Genomic DNA, 14,621 nt, shown 5'->3' on the forward strand with positions numbered 1-14,621 from the left:
ATATATATTTAAAGGTGTGTGTGTGTATATGTATATTAAAAGGTGTGTGTGTGTATATATGTGTATATATTTATATATATAGGTGTGTGTATATGTGTGTGTGTGTATATATCTATATATATAGGTGTGTGTGTGTATATATATATATATATATAAAGGTGTGTGTATATAAAGGTGTGTGTGTACATATATATTATATTTCTTCTTTGGCTTGGCTTCGCGGACGAAGATTTATGGAGGGGGTAAAAAGTCCACGTCAGCTGCAGGCTCGTTTGTGGCTGACCAGTCCGATGCGGGACAGGCAGACACGATTGCAGCGGTTGCAAGGGAAAATTGGTTGGTTGGGGTTGGGTGTTGGGTTTTTCCTCCTTTGCCTTTTGTCAGTGAGGTGGGCTCTGCGGTCTTCTTCAAAGGAGGCTGCTGCCCGCCAAACTGTGAGGCGCCAAGATGCACGGTTTGAGGCGTTATCAGCCCACTGGCGGTGGTCAATGTGGCAGGCACCAAGAGATTTCTTTAGGCAGTCCTTGTACCTTTTCTTTGGTGCACCTCTGTCACGGTGGCCAGTGGAGAGCTCGCCATATAATACGATCTTGGGAAGGCGATGGTCCTCCATTCTGGAGACGTGACCCATCCAGCGCAGCTGGATCTTCAGCAGCGTGGACTCGATGCTGTCGACCTCTGCCATCTCGAGTACCTCGACGTTAGGGGTGTGAGCGCTCCAATGGATGTTGAGGATGGAGCGGAGACAACGCTGGTGGAAGCGTTCTAGGAGCCGTAGGTGGTGCCGGTAGAGGACCCATGATTCGGAGCCGAACAGGAGTGTGGGTATGACAACGGCTCTGTATACGCTTATCTTTGTGAGGTTTTTCAGTTGGTTGTTTTTCCAGACTCTTTTGTGTAGTCTTCCAAAGGCGCTATTTGCCTTGGCGAGTCTGTTGTCTATCTCATTGTCGATCCTTGCATCTGATGAAATGGTGCAGCCGAGATAGGTAAACTGGTTGACCGTTTTGAGTTTTGTGTGCCCGATGGAGATGTGGGGGGGCTGGTAGTCATGGTGGGGAGCTGGCTGATGGAGGACCTCAGTTTTCTTCAGGCTGACTTCCAGGCCAAACATTTTGGCAGTTTCCGCAAAGCAGGACGTCAAGCGCTGAAGAGCTGGCTCTGAATGGGCAACTAAAGCGGCATCGTCTGCAAAGAGTAGTTCACGGACAAGTTTCTCTTGTGTCTTGGTGTGAGCTTGCAGGCGCCTCAGATTGAAGAGACTGCCATCCGTGCGGTACCGGATGTAAACAGCGTCTTCATTGTTGGGGTCTTTCATGGCTTGGTTCAGCATCATGCTGAAGAAGATTGAAAAGAGGGTTGGTGCGAGAACACAGCCTTGCTTCACGCCATTGTTAATGGAGAAGGGTTCAATATATATATAATATATATATATCTTTCTTTGGCTTGGCTTTGCGGACGAAGATTTATGGAGGGATAATGTCCACGTCAGCTGCAGGCTCGTTTGTGGCTAACAAGTCCGAAGCAGGACAGGCAGACACAGTTGCAAGGGAAAATTGGTTGGTTGGGGTTGGGTGTTGAGTTTTTCCTCCTTTGTCTTTTGTCAGTGAGGTGGGCTCTGCGGTCTTCTTCAAAGGAGGTTGCTGCCCGCCGAACTGTGAGGCGCCAAGATGCACGGTTGGAGGTGAGATCAGCCCACTGGCGGTGGTCAATGGGGCAGGCACCCAGAGATTTCTTTAGGCAGTCCTTGTACCTCTTCTTTGGTGCACCTCTGTCACGGTGGCCAGTGGAGAGCTCGCCATATAACACGATCTTGGGAAGGTAAACACGACACTGCTTCCCACTGGCAACCAACACAACACTGCTTCCCACTAGCAACCTGGTTGGAGATTCTGACCCTGGAATGTGGAGCTTTCTGCTCCCAGCTGCCCATTTCCTGGCATATTGCATGTGCCCTCCTATTTCATAGCCCCTGCCAAGCTCTTTACACGTCTATCCTACCCAAGTATTTTTTCTAAATTTTCCCGACACGGTTGAAGGTAAAATTGATGCATCCATTCTACATTTGGTTCATCTCCTAGTCGGAAATGGCTTAGTTTTGTGGGTTCTGAGGTGGCCGATTGCCCCCAGTGCAGGATCTTCCTGGTCTGTGGGAATGAGTGGCACCTGTTGGGGAGTTTTGGAGATGATATTCTTCTGCATGGAGGGCTCCGGCAAACATCAGAGACCTACACGCCTCCCTGTTCTCGCTACTGCCATCAGGAAAGAGGTGGAGGGGCCACAAGATTTGCACCCCCAGTTTCAGGAACAAGCTGCGACCCCCTCCAGCATCAGACTCCTCCACGACAAACTCAATCAGAGATTCATTTAAGGACTCTTGTGCACTTTATGATCTTTCTTTTGTTGCCTCTGTATTGCATAGTCAGTTTATTTACATTGGTTATCTGCTTACATGTTTATGCTGGCGATTCTTTGCACTCCAATGAGTGGTAAAATCTGCAGGAAAATGGAATCTTGGGGTTGTATGTGATGTCATGTATGAACTCTGACAATGAATCTGAACAATTACATGTTATTTCAATTAATATTCCAATATCTTTAGCACGTTTTAGTCGGTGTTATATAGTGCAATGCTCTAATAAATTTCCAAGTCAACCCGGACCAGATGGAATGTATCCTTGGGTTTTGATGGAAGTAACTATCGATTGTGGAGTCATTAATAATGATCTTCCAAGAATGAATAGATTCTGGCATGATTCTGGAGGACTGGAAAATTGCAACGGTCACACTGCTATTTAAGAAGGGAGGGAGACAGCAGAAAGGAAGATGTTGGTCAATTGTTAAGGATGAGTTACAGACTACGTGGAGATCCATATGGAGATCCGTGACAAGACAAAATCAACATGGTTTTCTTGAGGGAAAAGCTTGCCTGACAAACCTTCTGTAATTTTTGAGGAAACCTTAAGCAGGTAAGACAGAAGATGCTATGGATTTGGACTCTCAAAGGCCTTTGACAAATTGCTTAACAAGAAGAACCCATAGAATTACAGGAAAGATGCTAGCATGGGTAGAACCTTGGCCAATCAGCAGGAAACAGAGTGGGAATAAAGGGATCCTATTCTTGTAGGCTACCGGTTACTAGTGGTGTTCTGCAAGGGCCACTTTTGGCGTTGTATGATTTTATTATTTGGATTCTGGAATAAATGGCTTTGTGGCTAAATTTGAAGATGGTTCAAAAATAGGTGGAGCAGGTAGTGATGAAATGGAGAGGCTGCAGATAGATTTGGATAAATTGGAAGAATGGGCAAAGAAGTGACAAATGAAATTCATTGTTCGAAAGTGGTCATGCACTTAGAAGAAATAAAAGGGTAGACTGTTGGATGAGCAGTAAATTCAAAATTTGGAGATGCAAGGGCATAATGGTGAAAAGGCATATGCAATATTGGCATTCATATCTAGAGAAATAGGATATAAGAGCAGGGATGTGATGATGAGGCTCTACAAGGCACTTGTATTGGGTAAAGTTTAGGGCTCCTTATTTAAGAAGGGATGTGCTGCCATTGGAGATGGTTTAGAGAAGATTCACAAGAATGATTCCTGGATTGAAGGGATTAGGATAAGGGACTTTTGACAGCTCTTGGTCTGTACTCCTTGAAGGTCAGAAGAATGAGGAGGAATCCTCAGAGAAGTATTTCAAATGTTTAAAGGCCTAGACAGAGTAGATGTGGCAAAGTTGTTTCCCATGGTAGGGAAGTCTAGGACAAGAGGACACAACATCAGGGTTGAAGGGTGCCCATTTAAAACACAGATGCAGAGATCTTTCTTTCACCATTCAGTGGTGAACCTCTGGAATTTACTACTGTGGGAGGCTATGGATTCTGTCGTTGAGTGTATTTATATTAGAGCTTGATGGGTATCTGAATAGTCAGGTTATGAAAGCTTATGAGGAGAAGGCAGGGGAATGGGACTGGGTGAGAGAATGGATCTGCTACGGGCTGAGAGAGAATGGATCCGCTATGGGATGAACTGCCTTCATCTGCTCCTACATCTAATGGTTGTTTTTGAGAAATTAGATCCTGGTGTATCAGTGGGAATAGACACTTGGTTTGAATCATTGGTATTTCTGAATAATTGGATAGCTATTTACAAGTTTCTCCTGGGTTTTGCATTTTCATTTTGTCTGTGGTTAATTACATACAGAAGGATTAATAATTGTGGCATATTAGCCATTACATTGAGTATTCAGGAAATAGTTCACATTTCTAGTATCTGAACTCGAAGGTTAAAATCTTTTGATTCGCTATGCATTCAATTTGTATGATTTTTATTTCAATGCAGTAAAATACTGTAAATTTCTATACAAGCTCGATCAAGCTAAATTGGATACTGAGTCAAAAAGAAGTTATTGGAGCAGATGACCAAAAGTTTGATCAAGAGTGTTTTAAGGGTTGTTTTAAATGAGGAAATTGCATGTCTTGACAGCTTTTGGCATGAGTGTTGGTTAGAGTGGTTTCGAAAATCTGGTATCCAGTATCCAACAGACATCCTGAGGATTTTAGGCCTGGAAGTGAATGTAAGGCAAGGGATGATAATTTAAAAATTTAAGATGTTGGTAAAGTGGAAAATAATTAAAGATCAGTGAGAAATATTGTGAGGTGAACAGGGTATGGTGGATATTGAAATATGGGCACTGTAAATGTTGAGATAATTCACAGGTTTGTATACCAAGACAGTGATTGCCAAATTACTTGCAGAAGTAATTATTTACTTGCTATCTAATGTTAGATGTTGACGGTAAAGTACTGAATTCTTTGGAAACTGGGATTATTTTGTCTTGAAATACTGGAAAAAAAGCGTGCACTTATCCAAATGTATCCATCGTTAATGTCATTGTAATTATGAAGGTATGTTTTAGGAGCGGGGGTGGCACTTGACAGGGTGAAGTCGGATTACTTGTTCCCAATGATGGGGAAGACGAGGACTAGAGGGCATAGTTTAAGAATCCAGGGTAGGCCCTTTAGGACGGAGATGAGAAAACATTTTTTTACCCAGAGAAGTGTGAATCTGTGGAATGCTCTGCCACAGAGGGTGGTCGAGGCAGATTCGCTGATTATGTTCAAAAGAGAGTTAGATAAGACTCTAGTGGGCAAAGGAGTTGAGGGTTATGGGGATAAGGCTGGAAAGGGGTACTGATGGTAGTGATCAGCCATGATCTGTAAAATGGCGGTGCTGGCTCGACGGGCCGAAGGGCCTACTCCAGCTCCTATTGTTTATTGTCTATTGACATCTTGAGCAAACTTTGCCTTTGGTTTAAATCATGGCTGTAGCTGCCTCCTTTTCACCACCACACATACCCATTCTAAATATTAGATAATGATGAATGTATCTACATCAATCCTAAAAATACCAAATGAAAGATAAATATTTTAATTTTTTTATTCTGATGCATAGTGCAGTATAGTTGTATACCATTATGGTAATTATTGTTGGTTTATTGGTTCAGCAGGTGAGAATTTCAGTGTATCTGCACATTATACTTGTAACAATAAATTCCCTCATATCATATAAGGAGACCAGTGCCCTATATAACTGAAGCATTCACACCAAGGAGAATTGAATATAGAAATAGGAAGTTAAAGACTTTAATGTACCAGATATTTGATGTACCTGGAGGTAGCCTTTTGGTGAATGATGCACTTGGGCATACAGATCTTTGTGCATCTTGGACCTCCGCAATCTTTCACCTTGGCACAATAAAACTCAAATTAAAAGCCTGACGTATTGGTTATGCATCTTTATCTTTGCTATATAAAGTACACTGAGTTTCTCCAGCATTGTGTTTTTACTTCAACCATTTTTGTGTTTTACTCCACCCCACCTAGACTTTTGCGGTGCTGGACTAGCAGATCTCCTGGACTATTGTATCCTGGTCCCAATTAGAACTCCAGCATATTTCAATTACTTTTTATTTCAGATGTTCTACTTAATTAATTTTCCTGTCAGTTGAAAGTGGGAAACAGGACTCTCGTATATTAAAGAGAGCTCAGGAACTGGGATCTTGGGAGTGTTTTAAAAGAAGCACAGGAATCAGAATCTGATGTTTTAGAAGCTGAACTATCAGTATGGTTCAATGGATAATGGAGCTCTTCTCTATTACTCTTGTTTTTGTAATCTCCTGTGTCCTCTTTTATAGCTTTCTTTCCGACTGATATTTATTATCCATACTTTAAGCAACCATACCTTTGTTTTTGTCCAAATCATCTACAAGTTGTAAAATGTTAAGGCCTCAGTTGACGCAAAACTCATTACATCTTGTCAACAGAAAAAAAGACCCATTTAGCTTTACTCTGTTTCCTAATAACTATATAATTTATTTTAAACTACACCATAAGCCTTCTTTTCTGCAATAATCTTTGATGCATTACCTTATCAAATGCCTCCTGGAAATTTAAATTTAGTCCATTCATGGGTTCTGCTCTATTCACATTACTTTTAAAGAACTGCATTGAATAGAAAATTAATATTCAGTTTATTGAAATGTTTTGAGAAGAGAGCTTGGGTTTCACTTAAAATCCATTGATATCTTGAGTTATTGTAGGCCTGGAAGTGAATGTAAGGCAAGGGATGATAATTTAAAAATTTAAGATGTTGGTAAAGTGGAAAATAATTAAAGATCAGTGAGAAATATTGTGAGGTGAACAGGGTATGGTGGATATTGAAATATGGGCACTGTAAATGTTGAGATAATTCACAGGTTTGTATACCAAGACAGTGATTGCCAAATTACTTGCAGAAGTAATTATTTACTTGCTATCTAAGTCTTCTAAGTTCTTCTAAGTTAGATGATGAAATGATTCAGTGAAACAGAATTTCAACTTATAAAGTTTACGGAGAAGCGAGTTAACTAAAAGAGTTTGCATTTATTTTTAAATGTCAAAAGATGTGTCACATGTAAAATCGAGGGTTGTATTACCATCTATAACTAAGTTTGATTTAAGTTAAATTGTAAAGTGGTCTTGGAGAGGGAATTTTGGAGTTTGGAACCTGGATGGTTATATTGATTGAGGTTATAGAGAAAGGAAACAATAAAAAGGCTGATTTGAACACAAATCTTTTTAAAATTGCAGGATTAATATATAGGGAGGCTAATAGTTGTGAACAGAAGAAATGTGAAAAAGATACCCATGGATTAACATTCAGAGGTAGAGGTTCAGGTGGGTACGAGTAGAGAACCAAAGGCTGAGGAGATGCTTGATGGATTATGCAACAATGTTGTAAGAATAGCATTTTAATTTTTTTTTTCATCAAGGTTGTGATTAATATTGTCTGAGTCAAATATTTGCTTTGACAGGGTCAAGCAGTTGCAAGGAGATAATTGAATGTGAAAATTAGATGTAATTGGGCAGCCCTTGCACAGGAAAATGAATGAAAATGTCACTAAGATCACTTGGAGGAAGATGAATGGATGATGGGGTTTTTGCTGAATTTGAGTGAGAGTTGTGACAGAATGGATTTTTAAATTTGCTGAACATGGTAACAGCCTAGAATAATTTGGTCAGCAGTAACATGGTTTAAAGCTCATCTGTCAGATTCATTCACCCCTAATTCCTGAATAAGTCCTATTCTGTTTACCAGACAGACACTGCCAGTATTGTTGGTAAGGTGATGTGAAGGCAAGAAGGGGTAGCCCTTCGAAGCTTCAAAATGGTCATATGGCATCAATTAAAAATGGGCAAGAATTCTTTGTCGATATCAATTACAGTACCATCATTCCTCAATGAATGCTGTGTTCTCTGTTGACCAATGCTTGGAAGGAGCAGGCTTCAATGTCCATCACCAAGAATAGCTTGATGGTACCATTGCTGGCTGTCCTATATCAGTTGTTACGGAGAGAAGGTCTTCTCTTAACATGCTATGATACCATCTGTTCATGTGGCACTACGATTATGTAAAATCGTTTGCTCCAAGCACACATCTGACAGCTTAAAATTGTATAGCCACGAGGAGCTGAGGATCACAATGGCAAGAAAATGTGTAACCTCCTGGTCTTGCATATCCCTTGTTTTATGATTTACTAGCAAGCTAGGGGATCCATCATGACACAATGGAAAATCCATGCCATGAGCAGCGCCAGATGCAAGTAAAAATCAGTGGTCCTGATGCTTTGCAGCAAAGTAATGTCCAACATGTGAAGTTGAAAAAAACTCGCAATCTCTGGCCCACGTTGAACCTCGATGCCACCAAGTCCAATTTGTGAATTAGTTAACAGCTAAGAGGAGAGGCTTCAAGAATATCATCATATAATCTGCCATTGCTGATGGTGGAAATATTCCTGAGGATGGTTGAAGCATTTGCAATTTTGCCAGTGTTCAACTCGAAGTGCTGAATAGATTATTGATTCTTGTTTTCTCTCTGAAATTCCCATGGATGCAGAGGCCAGAGTTCAGCAATTACGTTTTGCTCTGTGTAGAAATAAATGAGAAAACAATGACCTAGGTCCAATAATTTTGAGGTTCATTTATTAATGACCATAAGATCAGAGTATGGATATTATTTCTGATTGTTGCATTCATTTCAACACCCCATACCTCAAGATCATTTGTGCTAAACGTGCTGTTATTGGTAGCTTTATTTCTTCTTCAGAGCACATGAAATGTCAAACCTATCATGTCCTAATTTGCAGCCTCAAATTTCAAAGGATACTCCTTAAAATTGTATATCTGTGAGGACTGTGCATCATGATGGCAAGAAAATGTGCAACTTCTTGGACTAACATATCCTTTGCTCGAGCAGTTGGATGAAATAAATGATCAACTGCTGTCTTGAGATCACACGATAAAGAAACAGAAGCAGACCATTTGGCCCATCAAGTCTTCTCCATTACTCCACCATGAGTTAAACCATTCTCACATCTAGTTCCATTTTCCGACCTGTTCCCCATAATCCCTTGATACCTTGACTAATTAGATACCTATCAATCCCCTTATTAAACTCCCCCCGCCCAAAATGATCAGGCCTCCACAGCTGTACGTGGCAACGAATTCCACACATCCATGACCCTTTGGCTAAAGAAATTTCTCCTCACCTCTGTTATAAATGGGTACCCTCCAATTCTAAGACTGTCCTGGAAGAACCTACAAAGGGAAGCATCTTGTTCACATTAACACTGTCCAATCCTTTCAGCATTTGAAGTGTTTCGATGAGATCCCCTCTCATTCTTCTATACTCCAATGAATACAGTCGAAGAGCCGATAAACATTCTTCATATGTTAGCCCTTTCAATCCAGGAATCATCCTCATAAATCTTCTCTGAACTCTCTCCAACATCAGTACATTCCTTCTGAGATAAGGAGCTCAAAACTGCATACAGTAGTCAAAATGATGAGCCTCATCAACACCTGCATTCTGTTGTACACTATTCCTCTTGAAATGAATGCCAACATAGCATTTGCTTTTTTTTTTTTAACTGCTGATCCAACCTGGTGGTTAAATTTTAGGGTATCCTGCACAAGGGCCCTCAAGTCCCTTTGCACTTCTGAATTTTCAATTTTCTCCCCATCTCTATAATAATCTGCCTGTTTATTTCTTTTTCCAAAATGTACAATCATACATTTCTCAATATTGCATCTCATCTGCTATTTCTTTGTCCACTCTCTTAAACTATCTAAGTCTCTGCAACCGTTCAGTTTCTTCATTGCTTCCTGCTCCTCTACCTATCTTGGTGTCATTTGCAAATTTAGCCACAAAACCATTTCATCCATAATCTAAATCATTGATTTACATTGTAAACAGAAGCAGTCCTAACACCAACTCCAGTCAAACATCATTAGTAACCGGCAGCCAACCAGAACGGGATCCCTTTATTCCCACCCTTTGCTTTCTGCCTATCAGCCAATGCTCCACCCAATCTAATATCTTCCTGCAATTCCATGGGCTCTCATCTCATTAAGCAACCTTTTATGCAGCACCTATCAAAGGCCTTTTGAAAATCCAAAGCCTCTCCCTTGTCCATCCTACTTGAGATTACTTGAAAAATCAGCTGCAGTCAGAGGTTAACCTTGCTTCTGGAATTTTTCTTTGGTCTGTGTATGGAACAAGGCTATGAGGTCAAAAACTGAGAGGTTCTGATGAAACCCAAATTAGGTATTGGTGTTTAAGATATTCTTGACCAAGTGTAGAGTGCATTTACATGTTCAGGTTTATTATCATCTGATTGAACATGGACGACTCTAGCTTTAAAAGGGATGTAAATCATTCTAATGGTGATGCATATTGATTATTTGGGTGGAAAAAAAAACAGAAATGCTGGAGAAACTCAGCAGGTCAAACAGTGCCTTTATGTAGCAACGGTACATCACCAACGTTTTGGACAAGCCCATTATTAAGGTATGGGGGAGCATGAGAGATGTCTGAACAAAGGGGGGGGTGAGGGTAGTAGGTAGGGGGGGGAACACTGGGAACGGGAGAGGAGTCTAGGCTAGGTGGAGAGAGAAAGGAAATAGGAACTGGAGTAACTAGTTAAAGAGTGGGAGGGGGGAGAAAAGCAAGCTTATTAGTCGAATGCAGTGAACTCGATGTTCATGCCTTGGGGTTTGAAGGTGCCCAAATGATAACTGAGGTGTTGTTCCTCCAATCTTCAGGTGGTCAGTGTGAGGTAGTGTGAAAGGCCATGGGCAGACATGTGAGCTTGAGAGTGTAACTCAGAATTGAAATGGTTGGCTACAGGGAGGTCGCTTTTATTGTGGATGGAGAGGAGGCCACAGAGGGTGCACCAGATGCAGTAAATGAGTTCTTTGGAGGTACAAGTGAAGTGTGGCTTCACCTGAAAGGTCTGTTTGGGATCTCGGACCGAGGTGAGGGAGGAGGTGTGGGTACACTTCCTACAACCACAGTGGAAGGTGCTGGGGGAGGGGGGCGCGATGAGTGGGGAGGGATGAGTGCACAAGGGTGTCATGGAGGGAGCGGTCCTTATGCAAGGCTGAGAGGAGAGGAGAAGGAAAAATGTTTCTGATGGTGGGGTCAGTAAGTACCGGAAATTCCGGCGGATAATGTGTTGGATGGGAGGCTGGTGGGGTGGTAGGTGAGGGCGAGGGAGATTCTGTGTTTATTGTTTCTAGAGTGGGGGGCTAGGGCAGATGAGCGGGGAATGGAGGAGATGTGGGTGAGGGCTGAGTCAATAGTGGTGGAGAGAAAGCCATGTTTGTGGAAGACCCAGACTTGATTATTTGGGTGATCATTATGTACTGTGTTACTTTACAAGGGTTGTATATGTACACAATCCACAGTGCATAATGATCACCTAAATAATCAAAATAAATATTTGGATGATTTACACAGTTGCAGAATATTGTTCCTCAGTCTCACACCCTGCTATTCCCTAGCCTGGCAGTCCTGATTTTGATATTCCTATACCACATTCTTGATGGTAGTGGGTTTAAGATACAAGCCTGCTATAGTTTATAGCATTTGCGTCAAAGAGGAGGTGTCACTTAACCAAGCTCTATGAAGAGAAAATATAAAATAAACCATGTTCTATTGGTACTAACAAAGTTTACCAGACAATGGTAAATTCAAAATAATATTTTTTAATTAAATTTTTAACAACATTTCTAATCTCTAAACTGAACTCTAACTTAATTCCTACTATGCGCAAATGTAGGTGTGTGTGTGTGTATGTGTGCGCGTTAAAATTCAAACCATTATGGTTTAATCTTGAATCCAAAATGTCCATTATAAACCAGCATCAAACATCTTTTTGCTTGATTTTTAAATTGCAGTTCAAAAGTAATTTTGAATCACTTTTAAACATTGTCTTCTGATCTCTTTAAACTCACGAGTCTTTTGATGAGTTGTCTTTGAGAGAGATATTTCTTCCTCCAAGTGATTTCACAAACGTCCTCTTCTGTTGCCTAAGAGTTATGGAGTCTGTTTTTCACTGATTTATTTCTTAATCAAGAGCAAGGTGGTCTTAATTATTTTATAGCCACTTGTTTTGTGCTCCCCTTTTCCAGGAGTAACACACAACAGTACCTTTTATAGTTACCGTATCTTCAATTCCAAAACTGGCCTCCTTATTCAAAGAGAAAATTAAGTGACTCTTTATGGCCACTGATATTGTCTGTCTCCTATGATAAAGATAATATACAGAGCAGCATCTCTTTCTCTCTCCAGAGACTACTGTTTTACCTCCGTGTCTTTCACAGGAGAGTCAATTTCTTCCAAATGGTTTAAAAAATGTCTCTCCCTTCATTTGTTTTCTGAAATCATGTGACATGACATCACTACTGTTTCAGTTTCATTTCTGTCCAAAACACATTTGTCACTTCACATCCACAAACCTCTGATCTCTTTGTTTAAGTGGTTATATGATTCCATAAAATCTACACAGGTAATGGTTCTTGAGTTTTGAAACAGCTGCCAGCATTAACAGTTGAATGTACACACAAATACTTTTAAGACCACACACAGTAATCAATTAAGAAACAACTTCAGTTTTATGGCTCTTTTTTCCAGATGCGTTGAAAATTAACTCTGAGCTTCTGTAAATGTAATGTCGCCTGTGTATGACTCTGAATCCAGCCCACAAACTAACTTAGTAAGAAATATATATTTTATAACTAAAGATTAACACAAATCTGTTATAATGTAAAGCAAATATGATTTTACTGTTCTAGAAATAGCTATCTTTTTGATCTAAACTGCAAAAATAGAATTTGAACAATACTTGAGCATTTTGAAAGTTTTAGGTTCTTCCCCTAACTTTTTTTGTAAATTCTGGTTTACAATTTAATGTTTATAATATATTTGTGCTTGACTTTGACCTTGTGTAATGCAGAACTTAAAATGTACATTTTAAAATGGAACTTAATATTTTCAAACCACAAAATATTTGCCATGGGAATAAAGATTAAGGACACAGTTTGTTTGTTAACTGAGATGGAAAGTTTAATTTGTTTGGTCTGTTGTAATTTCTTTCAAGCTATTCATAATTTTTTGGGTTTTTTTTCCAGATGTACATGCTCCTGTATTTTTTGGTGCCTTGGAATTGATGTAAACAACATTTATAGAGGACTGTTTTGGAAATCTGGGTCAATATCAATTTTGTAGTATTTAAAAATGATAGGAAAATTAAAACACAACTTGCTTTTGGCATGTTTAGTGATCAGTTCACTAACTGTGTTTTATCTTGGCCATCATGCATTGGAATGCCACCACAAAATGGATCACAACCTGAGACATCCAGAGGTGTTGGGCAATGGAATATCATTAAATTATGTTTCAGGAACTGGATTCAAAAATAATTCAACCAGATTTATTTACAACAAAGATATGCCATTAATATTTATTGGAGGAGTTCCACGAAGTGGCACCACACTCATGAGGGCCATGCTCGATGCTCATCCTGATGTTCGCTGTGGGGAAGAGACCAGGGTTATTCCTCGAATCCTGGCAATGAAGCATATGTGGAGCAAATCTGGCCGAGAGAAACAACGATTAGATGAAGCTGGTGTGACAGATGAGGTGCTGGATTCAGCCATGCAAGCCTTTTTATTAGAAATTATTGTGAAACATGGCGAACCTGCTACATATTTGTGCAATAAAGATCCATTTGCCCTTAAATCATTGACTTACTTAAGTAAAATATTTCCTAATGCCAAATTTATTTTAATGATACGAGATGGTCGTGCTTCAGTCCATTCAATGATTACTCGGAAAGTTACCATTGCAGGTTTTGACCTCAGCAGTTACAGAGACTGCTTAACAAAGTGGAACCGTGCTATTGAAACCATGTATAACCAGTGTTTGGACACTGGGTTTAATAAGTGTTTGCCAGTACATTATGAACAACTTGTTCTGCATCCAGCAACATGGATGAAAAATGTTCTGAAATTTCTTGACATTCCTTGGAATACGGCAGTATTGCATCACGAAGAAATGATAGGGAAAGCAGGTGGTGTTTCTCTTTCCAAGTAAGTATATATTTATTTTAAAAGTTTGTATAATTATAGATTTTATTCACATTAATTTGCATAAAGCATTATTTTCACTGGTGATTAGTTTACAAGACTTGAGGAGAGGTAATTATTTTTGTGGTTACAAATATACTCTTAAGAAGTACCAAGGGGAAACTCAGTCATCCTATGTGTGCTCAGCCTTTGTGTGTCTGTGTGTGTGTGTGTGTGTGTGTGTGTGTGTGTGTGTGTCTGTGTGTGTGTCTGTGTGTGTGTCTGTGTGTGTGTCTGTGTGTGTGTCTGTGTGTGTGTCTGTGTGTGTGTCTGTGTGTGTGTCTGTGTGTGTGTCTGTGTGTGTGTCTGTGTGTGTGTCTGTGTGTGTGTCTGTGTGTGTGTCTGTGTGTGTGTCTGTGTGTGTGTCTGTGTGTGTGTCTGTGTGTGTGTCTGTGTGTGTGTCTGTGTGTGTGTCTGTGTGTGTGTCTGTGTGTGTGTCTGTGTGTGTGTGTGTCTGTGTGTGTGTCTGTGTGTGTGTCTGTGTGTGTGTGTGTCTGTGTGTGTGTCTGTGTGTGTGTCTGTGTGTGTGTCTGTGTGTGTGTCTGTGTGTGTGTCTGTGTGTGTGTCTGTGTGTGTGTCTGTGTGTGTGTCTGTGTGTGTGTCTGTGTGTGTGTC

At 40.3% G+C, this 14,621-nt stretch overlaps 1 protein-coding gene across 4 annotated transcripts in view; it reads left to right on the forward strand.

The window, feature by feature from the left end:
- Positions 1 to 14,621, forward strand: part of LOC138749364 (protein-tyrosine sulfotransferase 1-like) — a 73,051-nt gene that overhangs the window by 741 nt on the left and 57,689 nt on the right. For 2 of the 4 annotated variants that reach the window (XR_011348573.1, XM_069910585.1), the window contains exon 2: positions 13,011 to 13,970. Coding sequence is in view for 1 of the 4 variants with exons in the window: in XM_069910585.1 (XP_069766686.1) it covers positions 13,117 to 13,970 (854 nt within the window). In the remaining 3 variants the exon portion in view is untranslated. Of the gene's footprint in view, positions 1 to 1,356; positions 2,970 to 12,513; positions 12,596 to 13,010; positions 13,971 to 14,621 lie in introns of those variants that run through there. The other 2 variants (XR_011348574.1, XR_011348575.1) reach the window with 2 other exon arrangements.

This window comes from Narcine bancroftii, chromosome 14 (genome assembly GCF_036971445.1).
Source record: "Narcine bancroftii isolate sNarBan1 chromosome 14, sNarBan1.hap1, whole genome shotgun sequence".
Taxonomy (NCBI): Eukaryota; Metazoa; Chordata; class Chondrichthyes; order Torpediniformes; family Narcinidae; genus Narcine; species Narcine bancroftii.